The following is a 14,371-nucleotide window of genomic DNA, read 5'->3' as shown; positions in this document are numbered from 1 at the left end:
ATGCTACAACATCATAAGGGTATTGAAACACCTTACATACATTTTGATCATCTTAGCCTAAGTTTGTTCGTTTGTTAGCATTCATTCATTCATAGGTTAAGATAGAAAAATCCTTGTTTCAATTGGCGCTGTTGCCATTAGGGTGTTTATATGTTCCAGTTGAGATTTCATTGTTTCAAGATTAAGCTATGTTACTTTTTATTCTATTACTCACCTCTTTGTTGTTCTGGTGTTCTGTTTTGATTCTCAGGTACCACTCGACTAGGCACTCGGCCGAGTACCTTAAAGCAAACGGTCGAGTGCTTGTTCAAGCACCTGGTCGAGCACCTGTTCAGAGTCTCAAAAAACAGAAGAAGAGGTTGAAATGGAACTACAACAGGATCAGATTGAACCTCAAAGGAGAAGGAAGATTGGTGATAGTGATGCTCCCACTACACATACTCAGAGATTTGGGATAGTGCCTCCTCCTATCCACAACACAACCTTCACAATCAAGAGTAGTCAGGTCTCAAGGGTTCAAAGCAACAGATTTCATGGACTGCCTATTGAAAACCCCCTTGCCCATCTTGATGAGTTTGATAGGCTCTATAGCCTCATCACTATAAATGGAGTCAGTGAGGATGCCTTGAAGCTGAGGTTGTTTCCTTTTTCTCTAGGAGATATAGCCCATCAGTAGGAGAAGACTCTACATTCTAGAAAAATTACCTCTTGGATTGATTGTAAGAAGGTATTCCTTGCAAAGTTCTTCACTAGCTCAAGGACTGCACATTTGAGGAATGAAATTTCAGGGTTTCTCCAACAGAATGGTGAATCTTTCAGTGAAGCATGGGATCGCTTCAAAGGCTACCAAAGACAATGCCCACATAATGGATTTAGCAATGAATATTTGTTGTGTACTTTGTATAGAGGTGTTCTTCCCAATATCAGGATGCTCCTGGACACAGCCTCCAATGGAAGCTTCATGAATAAAGATGTAGATGAAGGTTGAGACTTAGTAGAGAACTTTGCTCTGTCCATTGGCAATTACAATGAGGAATATGATAGAAGCTTAAGAGAAGGTGTTGCTTATGAGGAAGGGCACATAAAGGAACTACAAGCCTTAAAGGAGAAGCTTGAGAAGCTTGATAAACTCCTTCTAACCCAGCAGATGCAAGTACATGTTGTTTGTGAAGCTGAGAAGTTTATGGTTCAAGTCAATCCTCCACAACAACCCCAGAAAGCTCCTGCTCAAAATCATGAGATGAAGAATATGCTTCAGCAACTCCTACAAAGTCAAGCTAATGGAGCTATGGAAACAAGTAAGAACCTCACAGAGATGAATAACAAGGTCTACTACAAATACAGTGACCTTAAAATCAAGATTGAAGCTTTAACTTGCAGAATGCTTCACCTAGAGAGCAAGAGTGACTCTTCTTCTTCTAGACAATTCAATGGGGCATCAATGGACAATCAAAAGGAGTATGCCACTGCCCAAGCTATCTCTCTCAAAGAACTATCTTCAAAGCTCACTGAGGACATTGACAACCAAGTTGGGGAGGATTTTCTTTAACCAGAGGTGCACAATGAGAAGAGAACTGAGCTTGAGACACCACTCGACCATACACGCGACCATGCACACGGTCGATTGCCTGGTCGAGTGCCTGATCGATTCATTGCTCAAGAATCTAGCAAGCCGGTTCGGTTCATTCCTCCTCCCTATCAGCCACCTTTGCCATTTCGAGGACGGTTTAAAGAGCAAATGCTGAAAAAGTACAAGGCTTCTATTGATAAGCAAGCAGTGATGGTCTTGAGTCATGAACCTTTGTTACAAGATGTTGAAATGAAGGATAAGCCACAAGTTAAAGAGCTTGAGCAGAAGAAGCCAACTATTGATGGACAGACCTTCAGGATTGAAGAGAAAGGTCATGAAACTGAGTCTGAAATCTTTGAGGGTGTGAATGGGGTAGAAACAGAGATTTTAGGTCACTTGGCCTTCCACTCGACCTACCACTCGACCGATCACCTTAAGTCACTCGACCGAGTGGTACCAAGTCACCCAAAATGCCCAGACTTCATCCCCAAGCTTCATCAACAACAAGAGCCAAGAAATCCTTCTTCTAATGGTTTGTCTGAGCTTCAAACTATCAACATTCTACATGATCCAGTGAGGGAGTTAACAACTCAGGAAGAGGATATAAGTGGGCAAATCAAGAAGCTTCATGGTAAAGTAAGAAGTTCCTCTCCAAAGAAAGCAAGGGAAGGTCTGAGTATTATTAGCAGACACAGCTCTTTTAGCATTGACCTAGGAATAAGAGGAGAAATACAATCTCTAAGAACTGAGAGGACTTCACCACCTCTCTATGACCCTTCCAAAGCATAAAGTTTAGGGTGGCATGTGGTTGGCAAAGAAAGTTTCTTGACCATATAGGAGCTCTGAACGACCCCGACCCCCGGCCATCTATGGCCGGAGAGGTTCTCTCGTCCCATTACGCTACTTAGTCATATTTTAGGGCCCATTCTTTAAACAATGTTCATTCGCACCGTGATTCATACATAGAGTCTATATGATAAAATACTTAGAGTAAAGCAAACATTCGATATTACATTAAGTAATCAAAGGATAAGATACAACTCATGAGTTTGCATAATAAGCTAGTACAAGTTGTATAATCGATCCTAGCTACCCTTAACACCACCATTCATCTTCCCGGCCATGAGTCTCGCGCCTAAGCTGTTCCCTTTCCGCGATCACTCTCCTTTCCTGAAACCCAAGTAGCCATCAATAACAATTCTCTTAGGCCATGCAAGGCCGTACAATGTCATGCAATGCATGATAAGTCATAATATCAGTCCAGTACAGCAGTTGGCCGGTAGAGAGTTATCCCGCGCATCAGTTCGACGGTGTACCCAGATATCTGTACAGATTCTGGGCCAGCCGCCTAGCCGCGTTTACTTTTCTCCGACCATACCGTCCGTACATGGATACTCCGGGTGGTAAGCTTACCGGTAGGGAGGTAGCATGCGCATCAGTTCGGTCGTATCACTCCCAATCCACTTCCGAGCCGCACCCCCTTTCCTCCGACCAACTAGACCAACCGAAGCATTATAAATTCTTATGCAGATGCAACTACCCCATTCCCCAAAACCCATAAGGTCGGTACTGTACCGTACCTCCGACCCTTAGGCCTTATTGCCAAACTCTATATCTCGAAACTTTCTTCTCTATTGTATACTCGAACTCGAGTTTTTAGTATGTTTTCCTGTTTCCGATGTATGTTCCAAATGAGAGAAATGCCCTCTTTATATAGGGTCATGGGCCGCGGTTTTGGCCCCAAAAGGCACCCTTCGGACGAATCCGTTCAATCGCTCCAATTCGCTCGTGTACGCTCGACCATACCCGTTCGACCATGTCCGTTCGGACGTGCCCTTTTGGCCACGAGCTCCCCAGCTGACCTGTACACCGTCCACTACCGTCCAGCTGGTCAAGCTGGGTCGAGCTGGGTCAAGCTCCCTCACAGCTGGTCTAGCTTACACTAGCTGGTCGAGCTGTCCGCAGCTGGCCGGGAACTCTCCGCAGCTGGCCGAGAGCTGTCCGCAGCTGGTCGAGAGCTGTCCGAAGCTGACCGATCTTTGTCCCATACTTGGCTCGTTTTCTCCATTGACCAAGCTAACGAGTAGCTCCTCCCTGACTTGTCCGAGATCGGCCTACCATCCTGGACCAAGCCATGGCCTACGATCCTATTCAGGATCGTGGGCGTTACAAGTCTCCCCCCCCCCCTTGAAAGGGATTCGTCACCCATCTCCTTAAACCACTTAGGATAATCCGCTTTCATCTTGTTTTCGGTCTCCCAAGTAGCTTCTTCTCGTCCTCCGCAGTTTCACAAGATCTTTACCATGCTCATCTTTTTCCTGCGCATTGCCTTTACCATTTGATCAATGATCCGAATAGGCGTTGCTTCTACCGTCAAGTTTTCTTGCAACTCCGGTGGGACATCTTCGACTACCTCATCCTCTTCACTTAGGCATTTCCGCAGTTGTGATACATGGAAAATCTTGTGGAAGGCGTCTAACTTCGGTGGTAACTCCAGTTTATACGCCACCGCACCTACTCGTTCAATCACCTTGTACGGACCAACATACCTTGGGCTCAACTTTTTCCTCTTGGTGAATCGCCCTTTTCCCTTGTAAGTCATGGCCTTAAGATACACCAAGTCGCCCACTTCAAACTCCAACTCCTTCTGATGCTTGTCCCCATAACTCTTCAGTCGGTTTTGGGCTTATTTCAACTTGATTTTCAAGAACTTTAGCTTCTCGGCCGTTTCATCCATAGTATCAGGTCCGAATAATGTCCGTTCCACAACCGGCATCCAGCACAAAGGAGTTCGACATGCCCGGCCATACAACGCTTCATAAGGCGACATTCCGATACTAGCTTGGTAGTTGTTGTTGTATGCGAATTCCACCAAGTTTAGGTAATTTTCCCATCCTCCGCCCCACTCCAGTCCACATGCTCGCAACATGTCTTCGAGCGTTTGAATTGTTCTCTCAGACTGCCCGTCAGTCTGTGGGTGGTACGCCGTACTCAGGTTCACCCTTGTTCCCAGGGCCTTTTGAAAAGCTTTCCAGAAGAGCGAGGTAAACCGTGTATCACGGTCCGAGACAATGCTCACCGGCACTCCGTGAAGCCAGACTATCTCCTCGATGTATCTGACCGCAATCACCTTGGCTCCATCTATTTCCGCAATTGTGATGAAGTGCGCAGATTTGGTCAATCTGTCTACCACCACCCAGACCGCATCGTGCTTTCGCTTACTCATAGGCAATCCAGTCACAAAGTCCATCGTTACATGATCCCATTTCCACTCTGGCATGGGTAAACTTTGGACTAAACCGCTCGGTACTTGATGCTCGGCCTTGACGAGTTGACAGGTTTTACACTTGGCAACCCACGCGACCACATCCCTTTTCATTCCCTTCAAGTCATAGTATCGTTTCAGATCGTGATACATCTTGGTCTAACCAGGGTGGATCGAGAACTTAGACTGGTGCGCTTCTCTTAGAATTTTGTCCCTTACTTTGCGGCACACACCCGTCCATTCACCACAATGGTTCCATTGTTCGATGTTTGGAACTCGGTCTTATTATTCTCCGCCCAACCCTTAAATTCCTCATCTTTTTCTTGAGCCAAACGAATTCTACTAAGTAGATCCACTTGATCAGCTGCTCCTAAGCCCAATGGCTCCACTTCTTGCGACAATGCGTTTAAATGCAAGGTCCCCAGCATATAAACCAATGCTTCTTGATTTTTCTCAGCTTCCACATCGAAGTGTCTCCTACTCAAGGCATCTGCGACCTGATTCGCCTTTCCCGGATGATAGGCAATATCTAAGTCGTAGTCTGCAACAAACTCCATCCACCGTCTTTGCCTTAGATTTAACTCCGGCTGGGTGAATATATATTTAAGACTCTTGTGGTCGGTGAAGATTTGAACTTTGGCTCCATAGAGATATGAACGCCAAATCTTCAACGCGAACACCACCGCGGCCATCTCTAAGTCATGCGTTGGGTAATTCCCCTCGTGCTTTGTGTAGTTGCCTTGAAGCATATGCGATTACACTACCCTTCTGCATTAGCACACAACCTAGCCCGGTTATAGAGGCATCGGTGTACACCACGTACGGCTAGTCCGCCTCTGACAGCACCAGTACCGGAGCACTTGTGAGCATTACCTTCAACTCTGAGAAACTTTTCTCGTATTCCTCCATCCATAGGAACTTGGTATCTTTCCCCGTCAACCACGTCATTGGCTGAGACATTCTTGCAAAGCCCTTGACAAATCTTCGGTAATAACCGGCCAACCCGAGAAAACTTCATATCTCGGTGGCATTCTTCGGACGCGGCCAGTCCTTTATTGACTTGATCTTTTCCGGATCCATGAACACTCCTTGGTCCGAGACAATGTGTCCAAGGAATCTGACACTCTTTTACCAGAACGAGCATTTGCTTAACTTCACATAAAGCTTGTGCTCCCTTACCCGCTCTAAAACTGCCCTCAAATGACTTTGATGGGCATCCCAATCCTTCGAGTAAACAAGTATGTCATCGATAAAGATGATGACAAACTCGTCTAAGAACTCTCGGAACACACCATTCATCATCTTCATGAAGGCTGCCGGTGCATTGGTCAGTCTGAACGGCATGACCACAAACTCAAAGTGGTCGTACCTCGTCCGAAAAGCTATTTTCCGAATGTCTGATGGTTCTATCGGAATTTGATGGTACCCCGAGGCCAAGTCTATCTTCGAGAACCACTTTGCACCTCGGAGATTATCCAACAGCTCATCTATCCGGGGCAATGGGTACTTATTTTTCACTGTCACCCTATTCAGCCCCCGGTAATCGATGCATAGCCTGAAGCTACCATCGTTTTTCTTTACAAAAAAGACCGGTGCACCCCATGGTGAACTACTTGGTCTGATAAATCCTTTCTCCAACAGTTCTCCCAATTGTTTCTTTAACTCCGCCATTTCTGCTGGTGCCATCAGGTAAGGTGCTTTAGATATAGGGGTCATCCCCGGTTCCAGCTCGATGGTGAATGGATCTGACCTATCCGGCGGCACTCCCCGTACCGCTTCAAACACATCGGCAAATTTGTTGGCTATCGGAATATCATCCAGTTCCGTATTTTCCCCAACTTCCTTGGTTGTGATTGTGGCTAAGTATGCCTCACAACCTTTCTCCAGCATCTTTTCCGCCTGGATTGCCGAGATGATCAAACTTCCCGAAGTTGATCTTATTCCCTGGAATCTCAATGTTCCTTCCTTTCCCTCAAAGTTTACTCTCCCTCGGTGACAACCAATGTGAGCCTTGTACTTACCCAACCAGTCCATCCCAAGATAACATCGTGTTTCATGAGTGGAACAATGATCAGGTCAGTAGGCATATCAAAACCATTGACGATGACCGAGATGCCGCGAACTACACCGTACGGGTACATCACCTGCCCGCCGGCTGCTCGGATCAATCCATATCTGGTGCTTGGTTCTCGTCTGAACCCACCTTTCCCTATCATTTCTGGGCTCACAAAACAGTGTGTGCCCCCCCCGAATCAAACAAGGTGTGCGTTTCCACATCGCCTATATTTAATTTCCCTACACATTCCTCTAGAATGCTAAGTACCCATATCCCCCATTCACATGCATTATTATGCTATGTAATGCACGAATTGAACTTAGAAAGGTTCTCGTTACATACCAGTAATCGCCCTGAAATTCCCAGCGGCAGTTTCCTCGGACAGCTCATACACGCGTGGTGCAACAGCTTGTCTCTTTGGTGGTGGCGGTAAGGATTCCTCGCCACGGTTCCCACGTTGATGGGTTTGTCTTCCCTCATAAAGCTTCGAACATTCCCTCCTAAAATCTCCCTCTTTCCTGCACAAGTAGCAGGACCTTGCCCATTGCCATTTTCCATCCTTGGACAGTTCCGGATCTCATGATCCTTACCTCCACAGCAACCGCATGCAGCCACGGCCTTCCAGCAAGAACCGCTGTGGTACATTCCGCAAGTCTTGCACTCCCCATACTTAGCTTCGGGCTTCAATCATGGCTGCCCTTTCCACTACTTCCACGACCGAGTTAAAGACACTGTTCAAGTAATGGTTGAGGATGTCCACCCTTAGTCTGCAGATAAAGCGACGGACTTGTGCTTTCTCATCCTCGATTTCCTTTCCCACAAAGCGCCTAAGGCGGCTGAATTCAGCATCATACGCACGCACCGTCATATCCCCTTGTACCAGGTTCAAGTACACACTTTCCAGTCGGTCCCAAGCCTCCGGGGGAAAGAATTTCTTGTTGAATTCTCTCTCAAAGTCCACATAGGTTAGGACTTGACCACATGTACGTTTCTCAACCGATACCCACCAGTCATGTGCTTCCTCTTCAAGGAAATGGACGACAATGTCCTTTTTGATACTCCTCCGGGCAGCGAGTGGAGTTGAAGTTTCTTACAAGTCGACTCCTCCACTCATCAGCCACGATCGGATCCGTACTTCCTGGGAAATGTTTCGTCCTCAGTCTTGAGACAAGCTCCAACGCATCCAAGTAGTCCTTTCTCTTTCTCGGAGAATCTTCAGGACTTACTCTGATGGTCCCCGTATCAATCTTGCTACGTACCGTTGGTACCACAGGGTCCGGTACCAACGCCTTTGTGAGCACGTCCTGCTGTGCCATCATGGCCTTCATCGTTTCCACCTGTTCCTGGGATGATGGTACGGCATTTGGTTGCCCATTCACGACCGTAGCACCGCTACTCTCCCGCTTATCATTATCCGGTTGTTTCTCTCCAGCCTCAGGTCCGGTTGGATTCTGGGTGTCCGTGTTCCTTGGCTCCATGTCGACTAGTGTCTCAGCGGCACCAATGGTCTCATCGGCCACTTCCTTGCCCTTCTTTTTCTTTTCCTTGCTACTCTTACCCATCTACAAAATTTATGCATTAGTCATGGCTAAGTTAAATAGACCGCAAACAGTAAGAACAACTACCGCGAGATCCCATTAAACCGATGAGTGGTGTGATACCCAAAACCAACACTACCGGTCCTAGAACCAAGCATGCTCTGATACCAACTTGAAAGACCCCGACCCCGGCCATCTATGGCCGGAGAGGTTCTCTCGTCCCATTACGCTACTTAGTCATATTTTAGGGCCCATTCTTTAAACAATGTTCATTCGCACAGTGATTCATTACATAGAGTCTATATGATATAATACTTAGAGTAAAACAAACATTCGATATTACATTAAGTAATCAAAGGAGTCGATACAACTCATGAGTTTGCATAATAAGCTAGTACAAGTTGTATAATCGATCCTAGCTACCCTTAACACCACCACTCATCTTCCCGTCGATGAGTCTCGCGCCTAAGCAGTTCCCTTTCCGTAATCACTCTCCTTTCCTGAAATCCAAGTAGCCATAAATAACATTTCTCTTAGACCATGCAAGGCCGTACAATGTCATGCAATGCATGATAAGTCATAATATCAGTCCAGTATAGCAGTTGGCCGGTAGAGAGTTATCCCGCGCATCAGTTCGAAGGTGTACCCAGATATCTGTACAGATTTGGGGCCAGCCACTGAGCCGTGTTTACTTTTCTCCGACCATGCCGTCCGTACATGGACACTCCGGGTGGTACGGTGACCGGTAGGGAGGTAGCATGTGCATCAGTTTGGTCGTATTACGGTGAACCTAGTGGTACCCGATCCACTTCCAAGTCGCACCCCCTTTCCTCCGACCAACTAGACCAACCGAAGCATTATAAATGCTTATGCAGATGCAACTACCCCGTTCCCCATAACCCATAAGGTCAGTACTGTACCGTACCTCCGACCCTTAGGCCTTATCGCCGAACTCTATATCTTGGAACCCTCTTCTCTATCTTACACTCGAACTCGAATTTTTTGTATGTTTTCCTGTTAGCGATGTATGTTCCAAATGAGAGAAATGCCCTCTTTATATAGGGTCCTGGGCCGCGGTTTTGGCCCCAAAAGGCACCCTTCGGATGAATCCGTTCAATCGCTCCCATTCGCTCGTGTACGCTCGACCATAACTGTTCGATCATGTCCATTCGGACGTACCCTTTTGGTCACGAGCTCCCCAGCTGACCTGTACACTGTCCACTACCGTCCTGCTGGTCGAGCTGGGTCGAGCTGGGTCGAGCTGGGTCGAGCTGGGTTGAGCTCCCTTGCAGCTGGTCTAGGTGACACTAGCTGGTCGAGCTGTCCGCAGCTGGCCGGGAACTGTCCGCAGCTGTCCGAGAGCTGTCTGCAGCTGGCCGAGAGCTGTCCGGAGATGACCGATCTTTGTCCCATACTTGGCTCGTTTTTCCCCATTGACCGAGCTAACGAGTAGCTCCTCCCCGACTTGTCCGAGATCGCCCTACCATCCCGGACCAAGCCATGGCCTATGATCCTATTCAGGATCACGGAAGTTACAGTTACATTCGTGCAGGATCCTCCAAAATTTATCAAGCCACACACCTTACCGCTTACAGTGCATCGCGTGTGAAAGATGTTGTCGCGCTGGTTGGAGTCGTCCGGCTCCTGACTAGCGTTGAGGAAGCGTTGGATCATCATAAGCTCTCCGACTTTAGGTTCAGCTAAGGCTTCCTCCATGTCCGCTTCGTCTTGGTCATTGCCTTCGGTCATTTCTCCTTCGGACTCGAGCTCTCCGGACTCGGTGATGATCATGGTATGGGCGTTCGGACAGTCGCGAGCATAATGGCCTCGGCCTTGGCACTTGAAACAAATAACATCGCGGCTATGAAACGTCGTTGGCCGTCTTGCATGGATCTTGGCGGTTGTCTTTGGTTGGCTCCTTGGGTTTGAAACGCGAGTCGACAACGGCCGCTTTAGACTTCTCTTATGGTCGGTTGGATGGTGATGCGTTTGGCGACCAGTTAGGAACACCCTGATTTCTGGTCTGGCTTGTGGCTGCGAGCTTCTGAAAGACCCCATCCCTTTAAACAATGTTTGTTTGCACATTCTGTGATTCATACATAATCCTTATGATATCATACTTAGAGTAGGAAAACATTCGATATTCATTAAGTAATCAAAGGATTCGATACAACTTATGAGTTTGCATAATAAGCTAGTACAAGCTGTATAATCGATCCTATCTACCCTTTACACCACCACTCATCTTCCCGACCATGAGTCCCGCGCCTAAGCACTTCCTTTTCCGCGATAACCCTCCTTTCCTGAAACCAAGTAGGCATCAATAACATTCCCTTTTCCGCTGTACATGTCATGCAATGCACGCTAGGTACTAATAACCGTCCAGTACAGAGCTCGGCCGGTAGAGAGTTATCCCGCGCATAAGTTCGGACGGTGTACTGGGGGTCTGTACCGATCCCTGTCCAACCGCCGAGCCGCGTTTACTTTCTCCGCCCGATAAGTCCGTACTCGGACACCCCGGATGGTACGCTGATCGGTAGGGAGGTAGCATGCGCATCAGTTCGGTTGTTTCACGGTGAACCTGGCGGTTCCCTATCCACTTCCGAGCCGCACCCCCTTTCCTCCGACCAACCGGACCATCCGAAGCATCACTTATGCTTTTGTTTGATGCACTACCCCAATTCCCAGAGCCTATATGGACGGTACTGTACCGTACCTCCGACCCTTATTACCCTTCTCGCCGAACTCTTTATCTCTCGGATCCTTCTTCCTGATCTTTACTCGTACTCTCAAGTTTTTGGTGTATTTTTCTGTATCCGATCGTGTCCTTGGAATGAGAGGAGCGCCCCCTTTATATAGGGTCTTGGGCCGCAGTTTTGGCCCCATAAGGCACCCTTCAGACGAATCCGTTCATTCGCTCCTGTTAGCTCATGTACGCTCACCGTACCCGTTCGGCAATGGCCATTAGGCCGTGCCCTTTCGGTCCCGAGCTCTCAACTGGCTAGTGAACTGTCCATTGTCGCCTAGCTGGTCGAGCTGGGTCGAGCTCCCTGGCAGCTGGTCGAGCTGGCACTAGCTGGCCGAGCTGACCGCAGCTGGCCACGAGCTGTCCAGAGCTGTCCGAGAGCTGTCCAATACTTGTCCCATACTTGGCTCGTTTTTCCCCCTTGACCGAGCTAACGAGTAGCTCTTCCCCGACTTGTCCGAGATCACCCTTCCATCCCGGACCAAGCCATGGCCTACGATCCTATTCAGGATCGCGGGCGTTACAACTTCTTCTTGATTTGGCTCCCTATTTGCATTGCAAGATGCAATAGCTCCTCAAAACCTTGGTATGGTTGGCGCTCGACCTTGCGCGCAATTCGATTTTGTAGACCATCGATAAATTGGGCCATGAGGGACTCCTCGGTATCTTCGACTTGGAGCCGGTTGCTTAGGTGCTCGAACTCCTTGTAATATTCCTAAACGGACCGCAAGCCTTGAGTGAGTCTCCGAAACTTCTTTTGGAACTCGCGGTGATAGAGCGGCAGGACGTAGCGACGCCTCATAACGGCTTTCATGACTTCCCAAGTGCCACTAGGTCGGTCATGGTTGCGACGCTGTTTAGCTACCAGGCAGTCCCACCATGTGAGTACATAGTCGGTGAATTGGGCCATGGCGTAAGAGATCTTGCGTATCTGAAAGACCCCGACCCAGACGTCCCAGCGTCCGCGGTCACGGCTTCCATTTGGCCCCATTCGCAGCCGAATATCCATTGATTCGGTCACTTAGCTTTGGCTTGCGGTCCTCCTTCGTGACCCCTTTACGCAGCGGAATATAACTTTACACTTGACTATCCCTTTGTGCTTAGCCATACAACCAACCAACCCCATAGGCTTGCACACATTAGGGATGGGGACATATAGTCCCTTTGGTTCACAGTGAACGGTTGCTCTATCGGCTTCCCGAACCACTCGTGTTCTCGAAGCTTGGCATCAGACATAACATTTAAATGACCCATCGGTCATACCATTGATACCCCGGTCAACTCATCAGTCTTGGTATCAGAGCCAGGTCAGATCAACGATCTGACCCCATAATCGAATTGCCGATCGACCACAGACCTGGGCCGATATTCTAACAGACTTGTCGACCACCCGACCAATCAATCCAACCTACGGCTCGTATTGTTGATCCTTTGATCACCGGTCAACCCTCGATCAATCCATCCGTTGACGCGAATCGTCGATGAACCATCGATAGTCCTGCAATCAGTTCGGCTCCATCGCTGAACCACCGCTTATCCTACGATTGGTACCTTTGATAGAGAGGTAGCATGCGCATCAGTTCGGACTAGTAAACTCGCCGAGCCGCACCCTCTTTTCTTCTTAGGCTTAGATGGACGATGGGAGGATGACGGTGTGTTGAAAATGAAGGCAAGGCCCTCTATTTATTCTATCCTGGCCGAATTCTAGGCCCCAAAAGGTACATGTCCGTCAAGGCCCTTCGATCATGAACGTTCGGCCGTGCCCGTTCGGCCGTACCTGTCCGGCTGTACCTGTCCGGTCGTGCCTATTCGCTCACCACGTCCCATGACCGTCCATGAGCTCCCTAGCTGGCCCGCACACTGTCCACCACCGTCCAGCTGGCCAAGCTTAGTCGAGCTAACGCTAGCTGGACAAGCTGATACTAGCTGGCCGTTAGCTGGACGAGCTGATACTAGCTGGCTGAGCTGTCCGCAGCTGGTCCATAGCTGTCCGCAGCTGGCCTATAGCTTTACATAGCTGGCCGATAGCTGTCCGCAGCTAAACTAACTTGTTCATCGAGCTCGCTCAGCTTATTCAGCTCGTATTTCAGCAATTTGAGCTAGTAGCTTTGCTACTTAAGCTCATATATCTATCGATTTTCTTAAAATAAACTGCCCCCCCTTTACGATCGCGGGACACGGGCATTACAGTATCTCCGGATAATTGTAGCAGGAGTAGATGTGATCCATCTGACTCTCCGAGTCGAGGTATGCTTCGAGGTCGGTCTTGCCGGCGAAGGTCAGAGCTGACAACTTGTGTCCCAGTTCGACCGGACGTGGAGCTTCCTCGTACCGATCCTCGCGACGGTGTCGATGCCTCGGACACGGTTCATACTCGTTGTCGGACTAGTCACCCTGTTCCAGCTCTTGCCTCCGTCGTCGTACGGGCGGCGGATCTTCTCTCGGAGGGTTGGCGAGTTCAAGTTGGGCTAAGCGTTCGGCTAGATTTTCTATGCCGTTGTGAAGGGCCATTAAGGTGGCACCAATCTCCGATGGTGGTAACGGAATCTGCGGTGGTTGTTGTGCGTCCATAGCGTCTATGGTACGGACGGTGGTCGTACTTGGAGTCGAGAGATGGACAGGAAACTCGAACGGCTGATGTCACGCACAGACTTCGGGTTGCGAACAGTTGTTATCACGATCGGGAATGACTCTCAAACGATGACGTGGACTTGGTCCGTACGCGATGTGCTGGTCGAGTGAGTCACGTACCTCGTCAAAACAAAAACGAATATTCGTGAGTATATTGCGTCTAAAGCTGGCGGATAAGATATTATCTGGGCAGACAATGATTAAAGTCAGCAAAGCAATCTTACAACCTATGACTAACGAAAAAGCAACTACACACGCCTAAAAGCAAACTCACACAAAAAAAAAACTTTTGGGACCACAACAAGAACAAAAAACAAAAGACGCTACTTTACGGATCTAACAAGTCCTAGGCAAGAACATCGACAAACAAAACCCAGAAACAGACAGAGCAACGATACAATAAACGATCTAACAAGGATGCTACATATATAATGAAACCTAACTGACCTATGCGACTCTAAGGACGAACTAAGGAACCGCAAAAGACATAAAACGAAAGCTTTAATGATAGATGGAAAAGATCTGGAGTTTCAGAAAGATACAACCTTTGGTAGAACCTTTTAGC

At 48.2% G+C, this 14,371-nt stretch overlaps 1 protein-coding gene and 1 non-coding gene across 2 annotated transcripts; both read right to left on the bottom strand.

Annotated features, from left to right (window-relative positions):
* Positions 1-767: 767 nt before the first annotated feature.
* LOC147934129 (small nucleolar RNA R71) lies at positions 768-873 on the bottom strand. Its single transcript, XR_015573397.1, has one exon. It is a non-coding gene; the product is annotated as a small nucleolar RNA R71 (small nucleolar RNA).
* A 2,984-nt stretch (positions 874-3,857) lies between these two features.
* Positions 3,858-4,172, bottom strand: LOC147934128 (uncharacterized). The gene has a single exon (XM_087472518.1). The coding sequence runs from the start codon at positions 4,170-4,172 to the stop codon at positions 3,858-3,860; it is 315 nt and encodes a 104-aa protein (XP_087328644.1).
* Between the last annotated feature and the right edge of the window lie 10,199 nt (positions 4,173-14,371).

This window comes from Camelina sativa, chromosome 11 (genome assembly GCF_030686135.1).
Source record: "Camelina sativa cultivar CO46 ecotype springtype chromosome 11, ASM3068613v1".
Lineage (NCBI taxonomy): Eukaryota > Viridiplantae > Streptophyta > Magnoliopsida > Brassicales > Brassicaceae > Camelina > Camelina sativa.
This window is presented reverse-complemented; position numbering and strand designations above follow the sequence as displayed.